This window comes from Lytechinus pictus, chromosome 9 (genome assembly GCF_037042905.1).
Source record: "Lytechinus pictus isolate F3 Inbred chromosome 9, Lp3.0, whole genome shotgun sequence".
In the NCBI taxonomy this organism is placed as follows: Eukaryota; Metazoa; Echinodermata; class Echinoidea; order Temnopleuroida; family Toxopneustidae; genus Lytechinus; species Lytechinus pictus.
Window position 1 is genome coordinate 5714023 of NC_087253.1, and position 26991 is coordinate 5741013.

At 38.2% G+C, this 26991-nt stretch overlaps 1 protein-coding gene across 1 annotated transcript in view; it reads right to left on the reverse strand.

The window, feature by feature from the left end:
* Nucleotides 1–26721, reverse strand: part of LOC129267927 (cubilin-like) — a 60534-nt gene extending 33813 nt beyond the window's left edge. Inside the window, exons 1-17 of the mRNA XM_064104551.1 lie at nucleotides 26477–26721; nucleotides 23062–23193; nucleotides 21495–21570; nucleotides 20708–20846; nucleotides 18710–18869; nucleotides 17552–17775; nucleotides 16607–16769; nucleotides 15269–15528; nucleotides 12144–12312; nucleotides 11189–11370; nucleotides 8768–8964; nucleotides 8205–8374; nucleotides 5967–6014; nucleotides 5088–5281; nucleotides 3182–3347; nucleotides 2849–3027; nucleotides 1084–1258 (exon numbers count right to left, since the gene is read on the reverse strand). Coding sequence (XP_063960621.1) covers nucleotides 1084–1258; nucleotides 2849–3027; nucleotides 3182–3347; nucleotides 5088–5281; nucleotides 5967–6014; nucleotides 8205–8374; nucleotides 8768–8964; nucleotides 11189–11370; nucleotides 12144–12312; nucleotides 15269–15528; nucleotides 16607–16769; nucleotides 17552–17775; nucleotides 18710–18869; nucleotides 20708–20846; nucleotides 21495–21570; nucleotide 23062 — 2503 coding nt within the window. The 5' untranslated portion in view covers nucleotides 23063–23193; nucleotides 26477–26721. The remainder of the gene's footprint in view (nucleotides 1–1083; nucleotides 1259–2848; nucleotides 3028–3181; nucleotides 3348–5087; nucleotides 5282–5966; nucleotides 6015–8204; nucleotides 8375–8767; nucleotides 8965–11188; nucleotides 11371–12143; nucleotides 12313–15268; nucleotides 15529–16606; nucleotides 16770–17551; nucleotides 17776–18709; nucleotides 18870–20707; nucleotides 20847–21494; nucleotides 21571–23061; nucleotides 23194–26476) is intronic.
* Between the last annotated feature and the right edge of the window lie 270 nt (nucleotides 26722–26991).

A 26991-nucleotide genomic window follows, 5' to 3' on the forward strand; every position in this document is an offset into this window, starting at 1 on the left:
TCCTTTGAGGTGTGCGATGGGTACATGAACAGTGACACCAGTACCAGATGAGCGCAATCCAGGCGTTCTATTAGGAAGTCACATAACCTGGAGCTAAACCATGGACAACCTTGAAAGTCGGGAGAAGGATTTTGAATTCGATCCTGTACTTAATTGGTAGCCAGAGCAACTCAGTGAGGACAGGGGTGATGTGGTCATATTTCTCCGTACTAGTTAGCAGGCGAGCAGCAGAGCCCTCCTACAGAGCCCTACTTTAGTACAATGTGGCTATACAAACAGTTGGTTTGCTAAATAATTCATTATAAAAGAATACCAACAGTGATAATATCTAAATAAAGTGAGTAAAATTAAACAAGCAATGTTTTAAACTTTCATTTATTAATTGACCAGTTTAATTCCTTTTCATCTGTTTGCATACTGTAACTTAAGATTGGAAAAACTCATATAGCATGGGACTGGTAGAAACTTTACCAGCATGCATATCGGTATGCGGGACTGACTGTACTATTTTTTGTTTGATTCGTGCTTGGCCCATGGGGAATTTTTAGTATACCAAATTTCAACAAATTCTGAGATCGTAGGGTGCAAAATCGAATATTTATAGCGTGAATTGGCATGGAATGACCCATAATTAAATCATTAGTTAAAAAATATAATAAAAAAAAGTTAACCACACAGCTTTGTAGATAACACCCCACACTACCATTATACTTGGCGTCCGAGATCTTTGGGGGGGTTGATCCAATGCCCCCCCCTCCGGCCATAAAACACTTTATAAAAGCTCACCCAGAGCCCCGTCTTACAAAGACTTGCGATTGATCTGATCAATCAAGACTGGACAGCCAGCAACATCGACATAAAAAATGCATGTTTGTACAAAGTATGCTCTAGATGTGAGGTACAATCATACATTCATTGTTTTCTTGAAAATTCAGTGAGCTTCTCTTTGTTTATAAAGAACTTCAATGCACATCTCCTGAAGAAAAGATTAGACACTGTTGGATTTCCATATAGTTTAAGATGATCAGATAATTTGCAACACTTTGTAAGACGGGGGCCCTGGTTAGGGTCCAGGTAACTTACTGGCCGGTCGAGGAGCTTCGAGGGTCCGGTAGTCGCCCTCGAAGAGGATGTAGGTCCGGTAAGGAAGAGGGGCGTGGTAGCTCAGAGCCAGCTCGTTGGTGTCCGAGGTCCATGAGAATGGGTAGAGAGAACCGGACACCTCGATGAAGTTCTGCTGGCTTGACCTTGGATTAATCTGTCGTAAATGACAAGGAAATGTATGTTGGCAGATGAAAGGTTTCAGTTTAGACAAGAATTGGCCATAGGCTTGAAGTTCACCCTGAAGAAAAGCTGGTAAAAATTCCAGAAAAAATGAAAAAAATATTGGTGAAGGTTCGAGGAAAATCAAAAGATTAAATTATTAGGATTTTGATTTTTCGATTTGTGACATCACCTATGAGCAGCTGCCTCATAAGTTATGTAATGTACCTAAATTTCAATTTTTTTATGGTTCATGACTAAAACTAACAAGATTCTTTCAGGAAAGGATGTGAAATGATTTGTCTGTTGATATACTGAAGGTTCAATACAAAAATTAACTTTTTTGAGAAAATGAAAATTTATTGAATTTCTTTTTACTACTGTAGACGATATATGGAAAAGCTGTTCTCATATGACGTCCTCACTAAAATAAAATTGTAATCACTTTTTTGATGGACTTTCCTCAAACCTACATCAATATTTTTTCATAACTTTTACTGCCATCTTTAAAATAACCTTTTTTGATAAAATGACAATTTATTGATTTTTTTTTTACTACTGTACACGATATATGGAAAAGCTGTTCTCATATGGCGTCACAAATCACTAAAATAAAATTGTAATCACTTTTTTTATTTTTGATGTACTTTCCTCAAACCTACATCAATATTTTTTCATAACTTTTTCTGCCATCTTTAAAATAACATTTTTGTCAGGGTGAACTTCCCCTTTAAGTCATAAACTGTATATGGCAAGTAACTGGGAATATATAAGTCAGGAAGAGCAGGGGGAGATAAAGACATGATATTTATTAGATCATGCATCACAGATATAAAGAAAATAGAATAAATTTTATACAAAAGGCATACATTGTAAAACTGAGACATCATTTGATATTCCACTCGTATAAACTGGTGACCCCCCAAAAAAATTCACATAACAATCAGTCTGCGCAATAACTCTCCTACACTGTCTGTAGGGAACTTTCTAAATCGCACATTCGCAGAAAAGGCACCATAATAGATCTTTACACCAATAGACCAGTTCGTAGTTACATCAGGGACAATTTTGGTCAAATGGCCTTTCATTTATTTCATTATGATAGGCAAATTTCAAAGCAGGATATAACATATGCATGCCTTATATAGCAGGATGAAGAAATTGAATTATACCAGGTGACTAGAATAGCACACCATTGAAGACTCCATGAAGGTATTTGTTGCATTTCTACTTTGAATGCATATTATAGCATGTTGTACAATGTACTTGGCAAACTGCAGTGAAATACCAGTCGTGGACGCATTTTTGTTCTTTGTGGATACAAATGAAAAACACAATTGAAAAGAATATATGAATAATCAAGACACCAATGTTGGTGCTTATCTCATTAAATTTTAAACCGCCACTTTAGTACAAATGACCTTTCTCTGATCATGCGCAGAATGGAACTACCAACTGGCTTATTGCTATGTAAGAGACGCACATACAAAGATGTTAAAATTTGCATGTTATGTTTTAGCGATTTCCGACCTACGTTTAAAGTTCAGATGTTGCCAATTTGAATATCAAAACATTACAAAGGTACCTGCATCTCCGGCGGATTCTCGGTCTGGAAGATGAAAGACGAGAACGAGAAGATGACCCTGTCTTGCGGGTGGGCGTGAACGATGTATTCACAGGCGTAGTAGCGATACTCCTGGAGCGAGTTAGGGTGATCGGGATTGGTCACGTTGCCAGGTGGGTTAACGGTGACGGTCGAACAATCTACAATGAAAATAACATGGTCCATTTATATAGCGCAGTACTGTGATTGCATATACTCTACTGTGCTTGATACTTGAATGAAGTCACAAAACAAAGTCACAAAATTTGTCAGCGACATTGTTATCAGCACTTGTAAACAGATGGAATTCCTGACCTTCTAAATTTCTCCGTTCTGCTGTCACGGAAGCTCCCCATCCGTTGTACGTCACCACACTGTCCGTTCGGAACCTCAAGAGGGCGGCATTCGCAGTGGTGGTCCACATCACCTGGTGCTGGACGCCACAGAAGGTCTGCGCAAAGGCCGTTTCCGTGTTCTCGATCTGGAGGGAGGGGGGGGGGGATTATCATAGATAAAACATCTGCATCCAGACATCTCCACTCCCACATCACTGCCCATCTTCAACTGCTGCCCAGACCACGAACTAAAACCAACTACGGTGACAGATCCTTCTCAATTATTGCCCCGAAGCTTTGGAATAATCTCCCCAGTAATGTACGTCAAGCACCATCGTCAGAACTTTTTAAGTCCCTCGTTAAAAACCACCTCTAAATAGGTTTCACTATCCAGTCTTTATTTTTACCGATTATCTCTATATTTGCATGAATAATTATTTTCATGTTTTCACTTTCAGTTTGTTGTTCTTTTACTAAGATATCTTGTACATATATATTCTACTTTCTTTTTTTTCTTTCTTAGTGCTTTAAAACTTCTGTATAAAGCGCTTTATAAATTTTGTACATTATCGTTATTATGAACCAAGGATTGCTTGTTGGGCATTTTAATAATAATAATATGCAACATTTATATAGCGCTTAATACGAATGTCTCTTAGCGCCGAATACTAATTACCCCACTTTAGCATGGCTACCGTGATCAGGCGCTCGAGTGTTAACTATATAAAAATGGGTTGGCAGAACAAAATTGAAAATATAATTCATATTAAAAAAAATCTTAATAGGATAAAAAGTATATAAATATCATCAGCAGAAATCTAATCTGAAAATAAAAAAAACATCCAAATGATAAAAGTTTGGGACCCCATCTAATGAATGGAGATGCACATTATTTGGAATACTCGGAACAATCTTGGGATTTTGATAAGGCATGGCGAGGGGATACAGTGCGTGGTCTGTCACTGACATAAGAAAGAATGGTAGACTAAATACAACTTGCAAAATCAATCACCACTTTTCAAAAGATGTAGAAATCTAGACATTGGAAATTAAGGTCAAATGGCAGACCTGCCAACCTCTAGGAATGAAAAACTGTATTCTGTGATAAAAAAAAATGTATTTTACCCCAAAAAAGTGTATTTCATATTAAAATGCTTGGCGCACTCGCTCAAGCTGCATGCAAGCTAAAATGCGCACTGCTCTTGCAGATGAAAAAAAAAACGAACATTAAAACATGTGTATATCTTCACACTGGTTTTAACAAAATGATTGAAAAAAAAAGTTACCTGAAATTACATTGATCTATTAACCATATTTGAGTACGTTTTATGAAATAGAGACATATAGAGATTATTTTTCTCAATAAATTACGATTTAGTAAAAAAAAAAAAAAAAAAAAACGTACTGCCGTATTTTGGTTGCAAAAACGTACTAAATACGGCTTAAACGTACTGGTTGGCAATTTCTGAAATGGAGTAGGATCAGGTTTTCCAGATCGATCCATAGGTGAATAAACCATATAACTCAAAGTAAATGAGCTTGTTATGAACATGATTTTCTGCTTCGCAATTCGCACTACAGCACTACTGTCTGGGAGAAGAATTTCAATTATTCAAACATTCCATAATTTTCAGTTGATATTGTCACTTATTTTTGATATTGTGACTTATTTTTTGCCTCCGACGAAGATTCTGCTAGGATCGAAAGCTTAGGCCCCTTTTGACTTTCTTATTTACTCCTTTGGCTCTCTTTTATTAGATAAGCAGTTTTCAGCAGCTTCTTTTTGCCATTATTTTGTAAGAGTATAGTGTCAAAAATAATACTAAAAAATCAATCGAGATTTAACCCAGACACGAATGTCTGCATAATTCAAGAAGTTTGAATACCTGAACGTAATCATTTGCGAGACATTCGTCCTCCTCAAGCTCAAAATCGCTGAATTCAAGCAAGATGCGATCAAAAGGGTGCACGCTTAGATAAAAGTCGCAATACTCGTTATTGCGATAGTCCCGGATGCCGTTCCCGTTGGACGAAATGGAGACGGCGTCATCTCTTACTGGTGAGATTCTTTCATCACAGTCTACAAAGGAGAAAAATTGAAAAGGATGATGATAATAATAATACATGTAACAGTATATTTTACCAGATTAGCCACTTCCAAAAACTGTTCTCCCAGCGGGCAATGCTGTTATTATTACCCCAGCTTTAGCTGGTCTGATTAGGCACTCAAGCATTCAAGGAATTTCTTCTGACTGGGTACCCAGTGGGGAAGGGGTTTACAAAGTTAAGCGAGACTTAAGTCACGCTTAATGCCGACAGGCACATATGTAATGCGCAATCTTACTACTCGATACGCAAAAACATTCGTCCTCATAGCATGATTTGACCAAAGCCTTCTATACTGCACGCAACATGGAATTTAATCGAGTAACAGCTAAATCTTTGTGAAACACCCCCCTGGGCCCCCTCACACAAAGAATTACGATTGATCCAATAAATCTCAACTATATGGAAATCCATCCATACCATAATTTTTTCTACCGGAAATTTGCACATTCTCCTTTATAGTAGACAAAGAGAATTGCACTGAATCTTCATGAGAACGATGCATGAATGAATATATATATCTAGAAAATATTTTGAACAAATTTTCATTACAGATGTTGACGTTGTTGGCCGTCCAGAGTTGTGGTTGAGCGGATCAATCGCAACTCTTTGTAAGACGGGGCCCTTGGTTTACTTTTGTGAGCAGCAAGACAACTTACCTCGTTGGACCCAGATTGTAAATACATCTGCTTCTGCAATGTTCGCTCCTGTGCAAAAAGACAAACAATAACAATAATTATACTTGCTAATCAAATGCGTAACACTAATTTATCAGAAGTTGGTAATTGTTCTAGAGTAATGCAGCATGATTACCCTGGCCGTAGCAGAGCAGATGTTACGCGCGCTGGGTTTCAAGGACTAAATTCCTGCCGGGTACCTATTTACCTCACCCGGGTCGAGTGAAGCACAATGTGGGTAAATTTCTTGCTGAAGAAAAACACGCCATGGCTTGGATTCGAACCCACGCCCCTCTGATTGAAAGACTAGAGTTGTAACCACTAGACCACAACACCTCCATAAACAAAAGTGAACAATGTCTATTGTAATAGTGATGTTAAATATCTAATTCGGAATTTGTGGGTTTCATATTAATACATGAGCGCAAATTGCACCTTTGTGACGTCACTCACACACGTTTACTACAGAGAGATTCGTCGACCAGTGTTCTCAACACCATACATTAAGCATAGTATTTCTCTTTCAAAGTGATCTCCTTTCGTATATCCTGCATAAAAGAGTGGAACAGTTTACCTGTTGATATAAAATATAGTAAAACTCTTTCCATGTTCAAAAGGTTATCCAAAACTTAATTTCTTGAAAGATAATAATAATAATAATAGCTGGATTTATAAAGCGCTTTTTGCCTGAGGATACAAAGCGCTGCTATTATTACCCCGGCTTTAGCTCGAGCTACCATCACAGGCGCTCAGTGCATTCAAGGAAATAATCCTGCCGGGTACCCATTCACCTCACCTGGGTCGAGTGCAGCACAGATGATTATTTTCCTTCAATATGTATTTTAGTACTTTTTTGCATTTAAGTTGATGACCTACTCATCAGTAATGTTATGTGCGTGTGTGGGTGGATGTGTGGGTATATGTGTGTTTGTAAATAGTTTTCCATTGTAGTATAGCACTCTTAACATTATATAATTCTTTTTCTCTCTTTTTGTATTTTATAGATTAGTATTTCCTATATTCATGTAATTGATCATTATATTCCAGGGCCTCGCTCACAAGCCTTGCTTTTAAAGGGGTCCTAAAACCAATTTGTCTATGCTATAATCTAACTGATACGTGTTAATGGAGCGTTGTGGCCCAGTGGATCAGTCTCCGGACTTTGAAACAGAGGGTCGTGGGTTCGAATCCCAGCCATGGCGTAATTTCCTTCAGCAAGAAACTGATCCACAATGTGCTGCACTTAACCCAGGTGAGGTACATGTAAATGGGTACCGGTAGGAAGAAATTCCTTAAAAAGCTGTGTGCGCTATGAACGCCTAGCTTAGCCGGGTGATATAGGAGCGCCTTGAGCACCTAACAAGGTGGATATGTGCGCAATATAAATACCCTATATTATTATTATTATTATTAATGAACTAATTTACACTGTATGTATATTTATTTTGATTATAATATGTTTTTGGTTTTGAATAAATAAACTTGAACTTGATTACAAAACTTCATTTGACAAATTGCACTTTCCTGGGATCTCACTGCTAGTTCTGAATAATCCTTATTCTTTCCTGTGCTTGTCAGCCCATGTCAACGTGTACATTTAAAAAAAGATTTGTTATTATAAAGAGTTTAATGAGACAGGCCCCAGAAGAGAATTTCCAGTCCGCACTCGGTATCTACCACTACTACAGTGCATCCCAGAAAAAGCGAAACCGAGATTGCAATGTCTTTTTTTCTTCAAACGCAAATGAATTATGATACTTCGTTGACATCATTAAAATTCACACATTCTATATTTTGATACATGTACCTAATATGAGACAGATATTTCACATATTAATGTGCAAGATGAGTTTGAATGTCAAAATCAAATTGTGCAGAATAATGACCATGCTTATTTGACCATTGTGCATTAGCATTTCCTTGTATTCTCCGTCAATTTTCTGCCATTAATCCCCTTAAAATGAGAGTGGATTCAGATTCACACGCAAGTTTCTGGGCAGGTCGTTTCCGACATGTCCTAATATTTATTGCTTGTTATCTGTCATGCGTGGACGGTTTGCAAAGCTTCTGATCTCAAATTAAAGAAGAGATTCCACTCTTACCATAAATGTTAAATTTACGATAAAAACAAATTTGATAATTGTGAAATCTATCTCTGAAAACGGGATTCCTTTTTTTATGGGACCAACTGTATAAGACAAAAAGAAAATGAAAACATACCTAACGCTGTTTCTCCTCCCGTTCCTGCGCTGCTGACGAAGATGATAGAGTTGATGAGTCGATTATCCGGCGCCTCGTAGGTACAGTTCCGCGGTGACTCAACGTCTTGCAGATCGAGCCATACTCGATGACTGGGGTCGCTATCACAGCCCACTGAAGCATTAAATGTTCTGCAAAATAAAATAAAAATCAACGATTCAAATCGTGTCTCAGGGAAAGGGGCTTTCTCTCTATAACGCTGGTATCTATAAAGCACAGCTCTAATTTTTAAGCGTATCATTTGGGAATAATCTTCTGACAGTACTAAAGGAAAATCGTCGTGAAAATTGTCCAAGATTCTCAAATTAAGCATATCTCGCGCAAAACAAATATCTTACATGATTTCAAGTTCCTGTACATATGCTGAACCTAAGGGGAGACCAAAGAAGTGTTGACTTACCCGATTTCAAACTGCTGCACATCTCCTGCACCTAAGGGGAGACCGAAGAACAGTTGACTTACCTGATTTCAAACTCCTGCACATCTCCTGCACCTAAGGGGAGACCGAAGAACAGTTGACTTACCTGATTTCAAACTCCTGCACATCTCCTGCACCTAAAGGGAGACCGAAGAACAGTTGACTGCAAGACAAGGAGTTGAGGTCATTGTAACTGCTGTAGATCATTCTCTCGCATTCAAACCAGTTGCTGAGATTGGAGGCCTGGCCATCGAAGCGGAAACTTGCGATGATGCTACCGGCATTGAAGACATCAACCTTAACCTGAACATAGAGAGGAAAGATAAGTTCAGTTTGAGCCTAAATTAATGGTTCCATGACTTTTGCTCCGCCGACAATTTCTCCGCTGTTAATTCCATACACTAAAGGAATGACCAACTTTAACCCTGGATGAACCGCTATTCCCTACCATGACCCAACCCTAAACCTATCATAAAACCCTTAGACAAAAAAAAGTTTGGAGCAATTGTTGCCGGAATAGATATCGTGTCACCAGATTAATAATAATAGAAATTTCTATAGCTCCTTGTTCACTTTATTTAATAATTGACTGTTGAATGATGTATTTATAGAACTGGATTTTAATGAATCATATTTTGCTATTGCATAATTTGTGGCAAATAAGTACTAATCTATTCAAAGTTTCATTGATACATGTATTCCGTTTATACAGCTCAAGAATTCATATTATAATATTTCGTACTAATTTATTACTAAATGTTGTATTCATAGAACTGGCTTTTAATTATTAGCATTTTGAATTGAAAAATTTTTGGCAACTACCAATTAATCTATTCACTATTTTAAACTGAAACAATCTATAATTAAATAATTTTCTTCAATCTATTAAATTTTAATAGCTTTTCTACTTATTTCTGTACATCGACTCAACATCAAAATTACTGGCTGTCATCTTTCTAGCAAATTGATCAGTGTATTTTTTCATTTTCCTGACATGTATTAAGGTTATATTTAGAATACATTATTAGTTTGATTAAAATTTAATAACTGAAATTTCCTTCCATTATTCAGATTCAAATTTACTCATTAACGATTTCTCTTAATATTTCCTGGTTGGCGTTTCATAAAGCTGCTCATAAGTTAAGAGTGACTTTAAGAACGACTGGTGATCCTTTCTTGCGCGCGAAACCCTCGCCAACGAATCTACCATTTACTACAAGAAAGGATCACCAGTCGTTCTTAAAGTCGCTCTTAACTTTAAACAGCTTTATATAATGGCCCAAGCTCTATTATTGTGAATCTGTATTTCTTTTCAGCCATTGGCTGCCGCATGTGTATTGTTTTTTTCTGGAATAGATAAACCATGAATAATAATATACAAAGCAATTTAGATAAATATACAAATCACCAGGCAGTGTCAGTCAACATTGGTCAGCGCAAGAAACTGTCTTAATGCGACAGAAAGCTTGCGTAGAGGGGAATCCAACCCAAATAAAAGCTGCTTATTAGAGGAAAGAGAAAACAATGTAAACTATGCCCAAGTCAAGTAAGAAAAATATCAGAATAACAATTTATACAAAAGTTAAATTTGTATTAACCCTATCTAGGCCGGGGTATTTTGGGAGTTCATATGGCCGGGGGGGGGCCTCCCAGGCCCCCCCTTGAGATCTCGGCTGTCGACCCCGCGATCGCGCTGAAAATTGGCACGCAGGTTGTCTGGGATATAATCTACAAAATTGTATAGTAATTTATTTCATGCGAATTGTTGAGTAATTATGCTACTTTATGCGTAATTAGTATGCGAAATCATACTTTTTCCTTTGACTCCATTAATAAAGCTCCAAATGTTCTAATTTTTGGCATAGAAACTCTTTGTGGTGTTCTTAGCAAGTTTCCATGAAAAAATTGTGATATCAGATCAATTTCTTATGTATTACATGTATATTGTTTTTTGCAATTTCTTAAATGTATTTCTTTGTTTTTTGGACCCTTTGTTTTTCATTGTTTTTTCAATGAAATTTGTTGGGGACTCTTCTAAGATCATAAACAGCATAAAATACATACATTTAGACCAGCAAAACTAAAAATAATCATACATTTATGATTTTTGGTTGAAAACACAATTTGCATTGACTTTGTACACGAAATCACTTTTTTGAGCAATTTTTGGTCTGACATGCTCTTACATAACGTTGCATAATTTCGGAACCGCGTACTCGGGTGACGCAAAATTGGTCTCAAAAGTTGCGCCAGACTTGAAAGTGAAAAGTCAGCAAGCAGCGCAGTCAAAAAAATTTGCGCGGCGAAAATATTGCACGACTCGTTGAGGGGGGGGGGGGCCTCGGAGGCCCCCCCCGGCCTAGATAGGGTTAAGTTATATGGCATATTGAAGAGGAAAGGGAAGATTAAAGATTACATGGATAGATATTGTGGGGAGGAAGGCGATGGCAATGCTGATGTTAATGATGGTAATTGGTGGTACTACTTCTGATGATAACAATTTTAGTAATATTTCTTTTTAACTTACCTTCCTGATCCCAATGTTGGCCCAATCAGGGACGTCCGAATGTTTATAGGTTGCCCGAGAACGTGTGATTGTGGTTGCCTTTGCATTGGGGTTGAACTCGTTGTAGCCCCGGGCTTCAAAGAGGAATTTGTTGACCGCTTCGGTTTCCCCGCCTCTCGCAACTCTGTACAGAAGTTCCCAATCTAGTGAGTTAAAACATGAGGAAATAAGATAAAGGGGGAAATGCGATTATCCTGTAGTAAGCAAAGACATAGAATATTTGGGATTGCCATTGTTGAAAATATTAAGATTCATGATTGTGAAGAGTTTTTTGTATTTTTAAATCTGCAAAATTTTATATTTCATGTTAGAAAGTACAGAGAAAAAAAAATTAGTGTATGAGGTCATTGACTCTCCCATTAGCATATTAACCATTCTGTGTATTTGACTGTTTCAAATGCCAAAATAAGGACAATTTTGAAATATCAGAAATGATTTAATATCCGACTTTAATGAAGTTTTCATCATTATACTTGCTTGATTGAGCACTATTCAAATCCACTGTTTGCTGGGAAGACCTGGGCCGTCTTACAAAGAGTTGCAATTGATGCGATCAACCACAACTATGGAAAGCCAGCAACGTCAACATCTGAAATGCATGTTTATTCAAATCATTCTCTAGATACGATGTATATTCATATATATACACTGTTTTCTTGACAATTCAGTGACAATTATGACACTGATGGAATTCCATATAGATGACATTGATTGGATCAATCGTAACACTTTGTAAGACAGGGCCCAGGGTCCGTTCCAGAAAGAGTTGCGTTTAAACTCAAGTAAAAAAAATCAATCGCAAGTCCCAAATGCGTGCTGTTGATAGGTTGAAAATCAACTTGAGCATGATTTTTTGAGTTGCGACTGATTGCAACTCTTTCTGCAACGGGCCCCAGACCTATGATGTCAATCTTACCATTTGGAACTCTCCTTGGGATGGCCCTGTAAGACGCATTGAATCCTCGGTAGTTCATGCTCGAGTCTGTCTTGAACTGGATCAGGAGCTCGTTGCTGCGCGAGATATAGCTAAACACTGGGATCCGCCCACAGTACGTTTCCACGTGGTTATCGTAAATGTCAATAATCTGATTGCAAAAGAAAAAAAATCAGAAAACAAGAAAAAGTTAACTAGTGTTTTTTGTAGGTTTCAAACAAGGAGGGAGCTGACCAATAAGCTGTGTGTGGTCTCTCGCTGTGTGTGTATGATAAATACTTATACAACACCTAGATCCTTGGCAGCTGATTGGATGAATATGCATCACACGACATTCAGAGGAATCAGCTACAGCATACCTGCCAACCTTTGATAATAAAAAATCAGTATCAAAGCCACGAGGGCCCCGAACGGGTCGCGCGCGAGATGGTTTCCCCCTCCCATGGTAGGGACTCTGCATTTTCTGCATGTAAAATTAGCATTTCTCTACCCCTTTTAAAGCAAATTTACCCTATTTACCATACCACAGGATGACCTACATGTAACGTTAGTCTACTTATATGTAATATAATATCATTTGTCAATTAAACATTAAAACAAAGGTCTTGAAGATATCACGTTTGTGACAAAAAATACACCCAGTTTCATTCAGGTGTGATTTGTTTTCATTGAAATCTATATAGACTTAGGAATAATTTAATTTTTTAATAAATTGTGATGCCCTCTATTGTTGGAAAGTTTCTGGAAAGATTCTCTTTTTAATCAGAAAAAAAATAATTTCAAGAATACAATTGAGTTTTGGGCCAAGGGATATTTTGTATCATTAATTCAGATTCAAGTTGGCCTACTGTATTAAAAACTGAGTGCAAAAAAATCTAACATTTATTTATCATTTATATCAAGTCTATCATATGCATCAAAATAAGCCAAACATTGTCATCTTATTCATGTTTATATTTCACCACACAGGAGTAGTGACTGAGGACAAGGTTATATCATAAACTTTATTAGATAAGTGCTTGTTGGCATAAGAAAGCAGATTTTCAGCCATGACAAAAACGGAGCCGAAGCTTACGGCGGCATACGCCCGACCCGCAACCACCACTGCACTTGCGGTGTGCCGGTGAGACTGGGAGGCTGAGGCGCAGCAACTCGGGCGCCGGGAGTTTAGGCAAGCGAAGCAAGTAGATTTGGCGTTCAGCTCCGATGGCTCAACTTGACTCGAAAGTTGATAATTTCCTTTCTTTCTCACAAATTTGACAATTATTCGAAAAAATAAAGTACAGATCAATTTTAACATTGCGTAGGGATAGATCTAACTTGAGTAACTGCAGCAGAGCCTCCCCATGTGCACGGCGCTGCCGGCCGAGCGGCCGGGTAATTTAAGCAGCCGGTCAGCAGACTCATCAATGATATTACCAACACACTCTAGACACCAAAACACGACTCATTCACTAACTCATTCCACAATACAAAATCATCCGGCGAAAAGGGCAAAACCTCGAATAAAAAGTGAAATTTTCTTACTAAATCACCATATTTTCGCGTCAAAAATATCACCATCGTTAATTCTATACATCGTAGTTAGGAAACAAGGGGTCTAAAAAAGTGAATTTTTCACGGTTTTTCCGATGTTCGTGGATTTTGAAAACGTGTCCTCACTGAAAACTGGCACTTTCGCGAGCCGATGTCAGCCGCCATTTTGTTCCGGAAGTCAACGCTAATATCGGCCGCGCGCTGCTCGTAATTTTCACATGCAATTGCAATGGAACTGTGCACTTAGCACTTAGCCGTGCGCTCCAGTTGTTTATGCGTTAGTCGTATGTTACAGCCGCTTATGCGTTAGTCGCATCATACAGCCGTTTCAATAATTTCAACACTATATTTATTGACCCAAAAATCGGAATTTCGGTTTAAAAATTCGGAATTCGGAATGGAGGCTAAAAAATCGGTATAATTCCGCCAAAATCGGAATGGTTGGCAGGTATGCTACAGTATAGCACGCCAAAACAGGACACCCGTGCAACTGTCGACTCTTGCACGCTCTTGCAAGAGAGCAGGCAGTGCAATAGATCCCAAAATCAATACATGTGCATACCGTGCTGACGACTTTGCCAAAAGGAAGCAAGTTACAAAAGTATCATTTGTTGTAAATGAGCAATGTGTTTGTCACTTTACGGCGTCAATGCAATTTAAAAGCATATTTTCTTCAAAATCTTTCCATAGAACGATCATTTCTTCCCCAAAGTTTGCCTGAATGTGCAACATACAAAGGGTGTTTCAGAAACAGCAATAACTCAAATTTGACTGATGTGTCACTTGCTTCCTTTTGCCAAAGTTGGGCAGCATGGCCTGCACCTCCCCAAATATGAATAACAGCATGCGTGTACCCGAATCACTGCGCTTCATACACCACACGCAGATAAAATAATATTCAGCAAAATAAAAGGTTAAACAGACTGAGTAGATCTATACTCCTATTCGTTCAAGCTTCTCATTACATAGAGATCAGAAATTTCTCTTCATAGATATAGAAACAGTTCAAAACTTAATTGTATCCAATACGTCATCTATAAGTGTCGTCAATTGATCTACAGTGTAAATGCTACAATATAGTGTACCATGTATTGCGTTCCTAAATGCCTTATTCATCATTATTATTATTTATTATAGGTCAAATAGTATTGATCTATTTTCGTTATTTGGTCTATCCTGTCTTCAAATCATGTGTTGTATAAAACAAATATTCAATGTATTGTCACTCGTGCGACCGTTTGAATATTACATTTGGTACAAGTTGACGCTATCTATTCAACTTGCACCCTCATGTAATATTTGGAACGATCGCACTCATTTGTATACTATTCTTGACATATACCTTTTCAGATAAGTATTAAACTTACAGAGAATAGATTTCCTAGCAATCTGTAATAACTAGTGTCAAAGAAACTCTTATCTTGTTTTTATTCAACTTTACAACTTGTATGGTATGAAGAATGATTACTCTTTCAAATAAGCTAATTTTTTATTTTTTGCTCTAGAGGACGAAAGTACTGTTTTTGCTATTAACAGAGAACCTTCCATGGCGACTTATGGCAAGAGCATACCTTGACATAATCGACGCATTGAGAATAGGGATCGCCATAGTGGTTCTGGTACTCATTGAGTGTGCTCCTCTTAACGATTTGAAGAGGTAACGGGGCGCCGTAGTCGTCCCTCTCAAGCTGGAAGTCATGGAAGGTTATGACAAGGAGGTTGCGAGGGTCGGTACGGACAATGTACTCCACCGACTTGTCGGAGTGGTAGATGAGTGGGTAGCCTGGTGACGTGAAGGAACCGGAGTCGTCTTCCAGCACGATGGTGTTGGCTGAAATTTGAAGAAAAAAAAAAAATTCCACCACCATCATTATTGTGATCATTGTGATCCTGATCACAATTACATCATCACCATCACCATCATCACCATCACCATCATCACCGTCATCATCTCCATCATCATCATCACCATCATCACCATCATAATCACTATCTTCACCATCACCATCATCACCTACATCACCATCACCATCATAATCATCATCATCACCATCACCAACATTATCACCACCATCATTATCATGATCATCACCGTCATCATCATAACCATCATCACCATCATCACCATCATCATCACCATCATCATCACCATCATCATCATAACCATCACCAACATTATCACCACCATCATTATCATGATCATCACCGTCATCATCATCACCATCATCACCATCATAATCACTATCTTCACCATCACCTACATCACCATCACCATCATAATCATCATCATCACCATCACCAACATTATCACCACCATCATTATCATGATCATCACCGTCATCATCATAACCATCATCACCATCATCACCATCATCATCACCATCATCATCACCATCATCATCATAACCATCACCAACATTATCACCACCATCATTATCATGATCATCACCGTCATCATCATAACCATCATCACCATCATCACCATCATCATCACCATCATCATCATAACCATCACTATCATCATGATATCCATCACCGTCATTATCATCACCATCATCATCACCACCACCATCATCATCATCATCACCACCACCATCATCATCATCATCATCATCACCACCACCACCATCATCATCATAACCATCACCATCATCATCATCATCATCATCATCATCATCATCACCATCACCATCATCATAATCATCACCATCACCACCATTACCATCATCATGATCATCATGATCATCATGATCATCATGATCATCATAATCATCACCATCACCACCATCACCATCACCATCATCATCATCCATCATCTTCATCATCATCCTCATCACCACGATCAATTCAACTGCAAAAAAATTCATAAATTTTAAGAGTACTCCTTAAATTGCTCCTCAAACTCTTACCAGATTCCCTGTCCATGAGTTCGTAAGCCAGAAGGAAGCCGGAGTAGACCTGGTTGCCGTTGGTTCTGAAGGTGATCCAGATCTCGTTACTATCCGAGACCCACGAGAAAGGATGATGCTTGCCACAGTAGACGTTAGAGCGCCGGCTATAACAGTCCTCAATCTTTATCAATTAAATGCAAAATGCAGAGTTGATAACATGTAATTATTCATACATGTAGGTGTAGGGCTAGTATGATGAACAAAATCTATTCAACGTTTCTACTGTAATGTACACTTTAATACCTCGGTAACAGTTCCCCTAAGGTGGCTGTATGGCGAGTCGAAAACAACCATTTTAACAATTTTGTACCAGCTACATACATGTATAGGTGATTCAAATAAAAATGAACGGCTGTTTTCGATTCACCGTACTCCCGCCGTAGGGTAAAAGTGACTGCAGTCTGCAGCACTACTTGCATGCACAAACAGTCGACAGTTGAGTGTAAACTGCAATTTTAACAAAGATCATTTGGCTCATGAACGGAAGGTTGAGGCTTTGAATCCCCACTTTGTCATTACCTCTACAGAGTTGACTTAACCCTCAAAAGGCCAAAGAATAGTTCTCATCTTTATAAAGGTCAATCCCTATGACTGAAAAACTTTAATAGACGTAGAGTGTTTCCTACATGAATGTAACTGGATATATACACAAGTTTGGCGTTAAATCGGTGGAAATCTGCATGACCGAGTTCCTACAGGAGTTATTTTGACAGAAGCAGAAACAGTGATTTATCAAGCCCATCCATTTTTCAAAAATTTGAGCTAGATACATGGGGAGTGTTTCACAAATTGTCTGTCATTAATTTTTACCAGCAACTTTGCTCTGAGCCAATCAGATGCAGGGATTTTGATAGCTTATAACAAATAGTCTCTGAAAATCACAGAGTGTGAGGACCGGAATACCTTGACATAGTCAGCATCGCATGTCGGACCGGGTTCTAACTCAAACTCATCAAAGTAAAGCACGATGCGATGCTCCGGATTCGCATGTAGGACATACTCGCAGTTCTGGTTGTCGGGATAAGCGTTTGGGAAGTTCAACGAGTGAATGAAGCCCTCTTGAGGCAGCGGCACGCCAGTCATTTCATCTTCCACGAAGCCAGTGAGGTCGATGAACTGATAGCAAGCTGTTTGAAAGAGAAACAGTACTTTCATCAGATGAAAATAGATATTTTGGCTCCTTAATAGTCTAATAATATCAATAACATCTTGGACAAGTCAAACAGTGATCTACATTGTAAGTCAACCCATGCTAGCAATTACAAATGAAATATGGTTAGAAAATAGTAAAATGTACAGTATGTGTTGTCATTCCTAAATAAAAGTCGTTTTAACTTGAAGTAATCAGAGCACATTCGAAACTGGCATTGAGATGAAAACAAAATTAGTTAATATGCAAATTGGCAACTTTTCGGTAAAACTACTCATTCATTATTAAAGAGAAATGCCAGTATTTGCAGTAAACACTGATTTCATGAGAAAGTCTGTAAAACCAGGCTTAATTGTCAGTATATCATCGAGGATCTAGATCTGGTACAGTTAAATAAACTGACCTTTGTGAAATCTTGAAATCTACGCTGAAAAATGTTCACACTGAAGATCACCAACACAGATAGGCACACGTGGGACAGTGTATTATTATTGCTGAAATAAAGACCCGACGGAAGTGACCGAATCCGCGCTTATTTTGCTTATTTCTCAGCAATTACACAATTTCTTCCAGAATCCTTTGGCACATATTTTTTATTCATACAAACAGACACTTGGGTGGTCATTATATTAGATTCTGTAAAAAGTCATTTTGAGATCGTTACCAAAACTGGAATTTATCTTTAATTTAGATTTGTTATATCCATTTTTTTTATTTTGTCAAAGTATGAAAATGAATGGAATATTATTGAGTGTTACTAATTTGAGGAGCTAAAGAAGATTAATTTTTAAGTTTTTTAACTGATGATAGCTGTGCCCCATCTTATAAAGAGTTACGGTCGATCCAGAGATCTAGCTTAGGTAATTATCAAGTATTTAAAAAATAGCACAGAGGTAAACCTTTTTACTTACATGTTTTTTTATTGACTGTGGTATAGGATGCGATGAAACGATTAAAGACGAGAGAATAGGGGGTGATGAATTCCACCGTTACTTTGTCCGTCTCGGAGAGCCACGCAAACGGCTTTTTGGTCCCGCAGTAACGGTTCAAGCGGCTGCCATCGTCCCGGACCTGAAAAACATTCAGACATGCATACTCAATTTCAGTTTTCTTTCCCGCATAGAGCTTAACCCTAACTAGGCCGGGCTTTTTTGGCTGTTCTGTGGCCGGGGGGGGGGGGGGTTGATTCAACCCCCCCCTGAGATCTCGGCCGCCGATCGCGCGAGCGCCGCAAAAATTTGCACGCTGGTAGTGTGCGATGTAATCTACAAGGCTGTATGGTAAAATTTTCCAAAATAATGACATTTTTTTTAATATGAATTAATTATGCTAATTTATGCATAAATCATACTTTTTGCTCTAATTCACTAAATAAAGCTCCTAGAATGCTAATTTTTGGTAAAAATATTCTTTGTAGCATTCTTAACAATGGCAATTGAAAAAAACTTCAGTTTGGAAATCAATTTCTTATGTATTTTATTGTTTTATGAATTTCTTATGTATTTCTTTGTTTTTCAACCTTTTGTTTTTCTTTGTTTTTTTCACTAGATTTATTGCACAACCTTTTTGAAGCATAATTATGCTAAAATCAATTGCTTTCAGCTGTTTAAAGTAGAAATAATCATATCTTTATGAATAAGATGAGAAAACTCAATTTGCATTGACTTTGTACACAAAATCACGTTTTGGAACAATTTTTGGTCTGACATGCACTTACAAAATGTTGCGTAATTTCGAAACCGTGTACCCGGGCGTCGTAAATTTGGTCTCAAAAGATGCGCGAGACTTAAAAGTATAAACTCTGCGAGTGGCGCGGTCAAAAAATTTTGCGCGGCGGAATGATCGCAGAAAATGTTGAGGGGGGGGTTGATTCAACCCCCCCGGCCATTTTAGGGTTAAGGGAAGTTTAAGTGAAAACAGACAGGTGAACGTCGCTATTGAAATTTCCAAACGTTTTCATGGCGTCCTAGGTATCTAAAGATGCAGTAAACAATAAAAAGATTATTCATGATCGAACTGCACTTTGCTACATGGCATCCAGTCTGCATATCTAACTTGTTGCTTCACCTGGCAAGCCTCATGCATCATTTACTATGGGGAAACTCTACCTACATTGTACAATGCTTCCTTTGAAAGCACAATCAAAATCACAATGGAATGCTGAAAGGCTTTTGTCGAAAGTTGGACTGGGAGAGCAGATCATCCAAAGATTTGCACTGGACAAATAATTGCAAGTATGTCTTGTCCAGAGTCAAGAGATTCCGATGCTGTCCGAGTCCACCAACTTTCGAGAAAAGCCTCTCACTTCTCCATTGTGATTTGACATTATGCATTTTCAAAAGAATTGGTGCGTTGTAGAGTTTCCCCCCATAGTAAATGCGAAAAGTTTGGAATATAGATTGTTAGAAATAATGTGCTGCCCTCGCAGTTTGCCCTCAGGACAGGCAGGTTTTTGAGAAATCAACAGAGCACCACTGTTGGTTATCATGGACGTTGCAGGGGATGCAGAAAAATAAGCTCATTGCCTTAGGCAGATGGGAGGGCTAAGGGTTCATTTCATGCTAAACTGGGGACTTGTACATTTTCAGTGAGATCTTAAAGACCTCGTCACATTGTTCCATGAAAGCTTGTGCGTGAATTGTGGGTGAATTTGTTGGCTATCTGCGGGTCGCCCGCAATGCCAGTATCTTGTACGCAGTTGACCGCAGGAGCGCACTTAAGTCTTATTCGCACGCAAAAACGTTTTGAACATGCTCAAAATTTGCTGCAGGTGATTGCCTCCAACTCGCCCGCAAGGAATAATGCGACCAGGGCCTTAAGGATTTTCTTTTTATGTTGGGTGGATGGAAAAGGGAAATCTCCTTTGTGATCATCCAACATAAACTTAAACTTGTAGGTATTGTACGTACCTCCACCAGCACGCCACACAGGCAGACGTCTGTCTCCGTCCTCGCCGGATGAAATAGATCCAAACCGTCGAGCGTAAACTCTTGAAAAGCCAACAGGATCCGTTTTTCAGGCTCGATATCAATCATAAGACGACAGTATCTGGTAATATACAAAATTGATATTAAATAATATTATACTATTACATTAAAGTTTTTAACGCTGAATACAATAGCCTATATTAATACCTCGGTCACATTTGCTCAACGGCAGCCATACTGCGAGTTGAAAACGGCTGTTTTATTCATTTTCATACAAACCTAACCACCCATATAATGTAGCTCGTACATAAAATGTTAAATGGTTGTTGTCGACTCGCCTTACGGCCGTAGTAGAGCAAATGTGACCGAGGTACAAGTCAATTTTAACTCAGACCACAGTTTAAAGGGTTTATTTCCAAAACAGTCGTATGGAAATTTGTGATAGATATATTTGAATACATGTAAATAAATATTTAAATAAATAATACATTAAAACAAAAGAATCTAAAAAAAATTATGGTAGTAAGATTAATGGGAAGTTCGCAAGATGCATACAATCAAATTGGCAATGCGAGTTCAATGGGGTGCGAATTCATAGCTTAATCAATGTATCCTTCTGTTTCCTCTAAACAATTCCCTACAGGTGGGAGCATTTCATGACACACTAGTAATTTGTTAAAAGCTGCTGAAATCCTATCTGATTGGGTCAGAGCATAAATCACTGGAGATTTGTTTCGTGAAATGTTCCCCTGAAATATTGAAAACATACCTTGGAATAGAATATTTATCTGGCCAGTACGGCGACGACAGACTTCCACTGAGAGCAGTGTAAGTACGATCACACACTGAAATTCAAATCAAGATCAAAATTTCTTTAAACATAATAATAATAGATACATTTATATAGTACTTCAATAATTTATGATCAATAAGATAGTTTCTCCCACTGGTGGATCCAGGGGGGCACAGTCGACCCGTGCCCCTTCCCCCCCCCCCCTTTGAAAGTGAAGTCTTTTTTTTGTTTTGCTTGTCAAATTTTTCCTCAGGGAAAAACAAAAAAAAACTTAAATAACTTAACTAACAAAATTATTAACGGTGAACACACTATCAGGGGTGTGAGTGGTCACAAATAAAAAGATCTGAAAAAAGCTGAAGAGTATTGAAAAAGTCTGAAATAGAAAGAGCTCCCATACTTTTTGTTCAGAGGAAAGCCAAATATAAGCTGAAATTCAGCTGAAAATCAAAACAAAAAAAATCTGAAATCAGATAAAAATCTGAACTCTCACACCCCTGATTAATGGAAGAGATATGTCGTAAGTGCAACTTTAAACTGAAAGGAGAATGAGATATTAAAGGGGAAGTTCACCCTGAAGAAAACTTTGTTGTAAAAATAGCAGAAAAAATAATAAAAAATATTGGTGAAGGTTTGAGGAAAATCCGTTAAAGATTAAGAAAGTTATTAGAGTTCAAAGTTTTGTATTTGTGACGTCATAAACGAGCAGCTGCCCCATATGTTATGTAATATAAAATGCATGAATTTCAAATTTTGTATGGTTCCTGATGACTTAATTTTGTTTTCTATTCATGATCGGGTGTGAAATGATTTGTCTATTGATATACAAAAGGTACAGTGAAAACCATTTTCAATTTTCTGAGAAAATTACATTTCATTGATTTTTTACCATTCGCTATGTAGGAATACGGCTCGCATTATGACGTCACAAATCAAGTAATTGAAATTCTAATAACTTTTTAATTCTTTGATGAATTTTTCTCAAACCTTCAGCAGTATTTTTTATTATTTTTTCTACTATTTTTACAATAAACTTTTTGTCAGGGTGAACTTCCCCTTTAAGCTAAGAGGAAGTGAGTTCCAGAATGTAGGAGCCAAAACTGTAAAGGTTCTGTCGCCATGGGTATGGGAGGTTGCCTTAGGAAAAACCAAAAGGTTCTTGGGGAATGACCGAAGCGACCTGGAGGGTGTTTCATAAAGCTGTTGGTTAAGTTACGAATGACTTTATGCAAGACTGGAACATGTTCTTAGGTCATAACTCAATTACATAGGGAGATCACATAGTACAACAAAGGATCACCAGTCGTGCTTAAAGTCATTCATATCTTACGAACAGCTTTATGAAACACCCACCTGGAGGGTTGGTTGGGGTCGATCATGGTGTGTACGTGATCCACCAATACCCCCCCCCCCAAAAAAAAAAATCCCTTACATCAGGAAAGACCTGTGGGTCATACCTTTACTACATATAGTGATTCAGTTCGCTTTTCACCTCCCACGCCCAGGTGATGTCATCAAACAAAAATAACAATTTCTAACTTACTTGTGCATGGTTGTGTACTGCAAGAGCGAACAGGCGGCTCAGAGGGCTGGGGCAGAGTGCTGCAGTAACCATCGGGAGCCTTTTTGGATGGGCTGCTTGTCGTGAAGCATTGGTTGATACGGACCTGGGTACCTGAAGGTGAGATGATGCAAAGAGAAACAAATATTATTAAACGACAAGTCCACCAACAAAAACTTGATTTGAATAAAAAGAGAAAAATCCAACAAGCAAAACGCTGAAAATTTCATCAAAAATCGAATGTAAAATAAGAAAGTTATGACATTTTAAAGTTTCGCTTCATTTCACAAAACAGTTATAATATGCACATCTCAGTCGGTATGCAAATGAGGGAACTGATGACATCACTCGCTCACTATTTCTTTTGTATTTTATCATATGAAATATGAAATATTTTGATTTTCTTATCATTGTCATGTGAAATAAAGTTTCATTCCTCCCTGAACACGTGGAATTCCATTATTTTAACATTTTGTGGTTCAGGCAAGGAGGTCCTTATTGTCAAATTTGTAAAAATTGAAATATTGTATAATTCAAAAAATAAAAACAAAAGAAACAGTGAGTGAATGACATCATCGACTCTCTCATTTGACTGTAACTGACTTGTTCATATAACTATTTCGTGAAAAATAAGCGTAACTTTGAAATGTCATAACTTTCTTATTTTACATCCGATTTTGATGAGATTTTCAGCATAATGCTTGTCTGAATTTACTCTATTGATTCAAATCAACAATTTTCTGGGGTGGACATGACCCTTAAAGTTAGGTCAAAAACAGTAATTGCAGCAAGCAATTATATCATGAGAAAGTCTTTAAATCAAGGTTAATTGTCAAAATATTATCATACATCTAGATCAGGTACATGTACATTAATATAAGCTTATCTTTGTAAAATTATCAAATTTTTATAGCTCAACATCGGTAATTCCGATGTCACTTACACAGAAAAGCATATATGTGAGACAGTGTATTAATATTGCTTCGAAAAATACCCGACATTTGATGGAATTCTATGCTTATTTTGCTCATTTCTCGGCAATTACGCATTTTCTTCCAGAGATATTTGGCACATATTTTTCATTTATACATACACACACTTTGGTGGTAATTTCATTAGATTCTTTTCGAACTCATTTTGAGATCGTTACCACTGCTGGTATTTATCTTTAAAGATTGAGTTCACCCTGACATGACAAAAAGCTTGTTGTAAGAATACCAAAAAAAAATGGTAGAAAAAATTTGTGAAGGTTTAAGGAAAATCGGGAGATTAAGACAGTTATTAAAATTGTGATTTTTTTTTATTTGTGAGATCATATACGATCAGCTGTCCCATATGTTACTTAATATGCACAAATTTCAATTTTATAAATTATAATTATGCCCGCGCGGAGCCCAGGAGTCGTCCGTGCATAACAAGAAAGACACGGGACTGGGGTAGATTGGGGTCGCAATAGTAATCTTAATAAAATGTGGAAACAGAAATTATGCACTTACCATGATTATATGGATGAAGGTCTATCGTGACACACAAATCCTGACATCGAGGCACAGACTGGACCTCAAATTAATGAAAAGTTCTGTCGCGATACCTCTCCTTCTTTCAAAATTCAAAACAAAATGGCTGATCGAGACCGAGGCTAAATAGCGCTAGGGCATAGACTTGGCCAAATTCGCTCATGCGCCCTACAGTCTCCGTACCGGTCTTGATCGGCCATTTTGCTATGAATTTTGAAACGAGAGGTATCGCGATAGAACTTGTGTTTTTGAAGTTCTAGTCTGTGCCTTGATGTCAGGATTTGTGTGTCACGATAGGCCTTCATCCATATAATCGTGTTAAGTGCATAATTTCTGTTTCAACATTTTATTAAGATTACTATTGCGACCCCAATCTACCCCAGTCCATTATGCACGGACGACTCCTGGGCTCCGGCCTGCTTTGCCGGTCGGGGGCCCAGGAGACGTCTGTGTAATGCTAGGCAGACATATAGTACTCTCCAAATTGGGGTAGAATGTGACCAGTCACAATAGCAATCCAAATAAAATTAAGGGGAAAAAATAAATTACACACTTACACTGTACCTCGATTATGTGGATGAAGGTCTATCGGGACACAAACTGGACCCTCAAAAAAAGGAAAAGTTATACCTCTATGTCACGTTCGTTCTTGGTACCGATCGGCCAATTTGTTTTCAAGTTTGACAGGAGGACAAAACTTTTCCTTTTTTGAGGGTCCAGTTTGTGCCTCGATGACAGGATTCTATGTCACGATAGACCTTCATCCATATAATTTATTTCTTCCCCTTTTATTTGGAGTGCTATTGTTGCGAGCCAATTTTGGAGAGTATATGTCTGCGTAGTATTACACGGACGAGTGGCCGGAGCTCCCTGGGTTAGTCTAACGTTAGATCTATTTCTAGACCCAACAAGACGTACCTATCATTAGTTACTAATACTACTACTAGTTAGGCCTAGGCCTAGTTCATTTTCATTTTTTTGGCCTTTTCTGGACTTGAGCTTAAACTTTCCCCTTAACTGATTGACACACTGCATGGCATAATAATCATGATAATCAACATTTTGATTCTGGGCATCAACAGAAAGATAAGACAAGATAATCAAACAATGATTAATTCACCCCCACGCATTGCAGCTACACAGCAAAGCACAGCTCAGTTTAACCCAGAGAGCTCCAGCCCGCGTAGCGGGCTGGAGCCCAGACGCGCAGTGTACAAACGGGCATTCAGGTGAGAGTACCGTGAAGTTTGGTCAATATCATTTACATAATACATAATTTAAACAGAAATTAAGCACTTACCACGATTGTATGGATGATAGTCTAACGAGTGGCAGTTTCCTGACATCGAGGCACAGACTGGAACCTCAAAAAACGATCAGTTCTGTCGCGGTGGCTCTCCTTCTTTCAAAATTCATAGCAAAATGGCCGTTCGAGAGGGTGTAGGGCGCATGCGCGAATTTGACAAAGTCTATATGCGCTAGTGCTATACTAGCCTCGGTCTCGATCGGCCATTTTGTTTTGAATTTTGAAAGAGGGAGAGACACCGCGACAGAACTGATCGTTTTTTGAGGTTCCAGTCTGTGCCTCGATGTCAGGAAACTGCCACTCGTTAGACTATCATCCATACAATCGTGGTAAGTGCTTAATTTCTGTTTAAATTATGTATTATGTAAATGATATTGACCAAACTTCACGGTACTCTCACCTGAATGCCCGTTTGTACACTGCGCGTCTGGGCTCCAGCCCGCTACGCGGGCTGGAGCTCTCTGGGTTAAGCTCAGTTCAACTCCGCTCTCTGTAAAGCAGCGCCACCGCGCCGCGTCGGGACCACAAAGCAGGACACCCACGTCCCCGAAGTTTGGGCGTAATTCAAACTCACCGACCGCAGAGCCGTGAAAACATGATTAGCAGACGATTGATTGGTCATTTTCCTCCATAGATCCCATCGCTCCCTTTCTTTGACTCTCTTAACCATCATTTTCCGAAACATTTTTCTTAGATGGTCATCCCAGTTTATTAGTTTGCATTTAGTACTATTCAATCTTCCAGTAAATACTAAAATAGAACAGTTTGTTTCAGAGACTGTTCGGATTCGCGTGAACTCTGTCTTAACCTAATCTCCATAAAAAGACACTTCTTCAGTCGAGTGCCAAATGCCAAATGTTGTCAACCTAATATCCACAACAACTTTTCTGGGAGCAAACTGTGATGACAGCTGCAATCAAGCTACTTAATACCAGGCAGGATCATGGGAATATAAACGATTCTTTTTTTTTTTTAAGGACAAGTCCACCCCAACACAAATTTGATTTTAATAGAAAGAGAAAAATCCAACAATTTTAAAATTTCGATTGATTTCACAAAACAGTTGCGGCCTATTCACATCCTGATCGC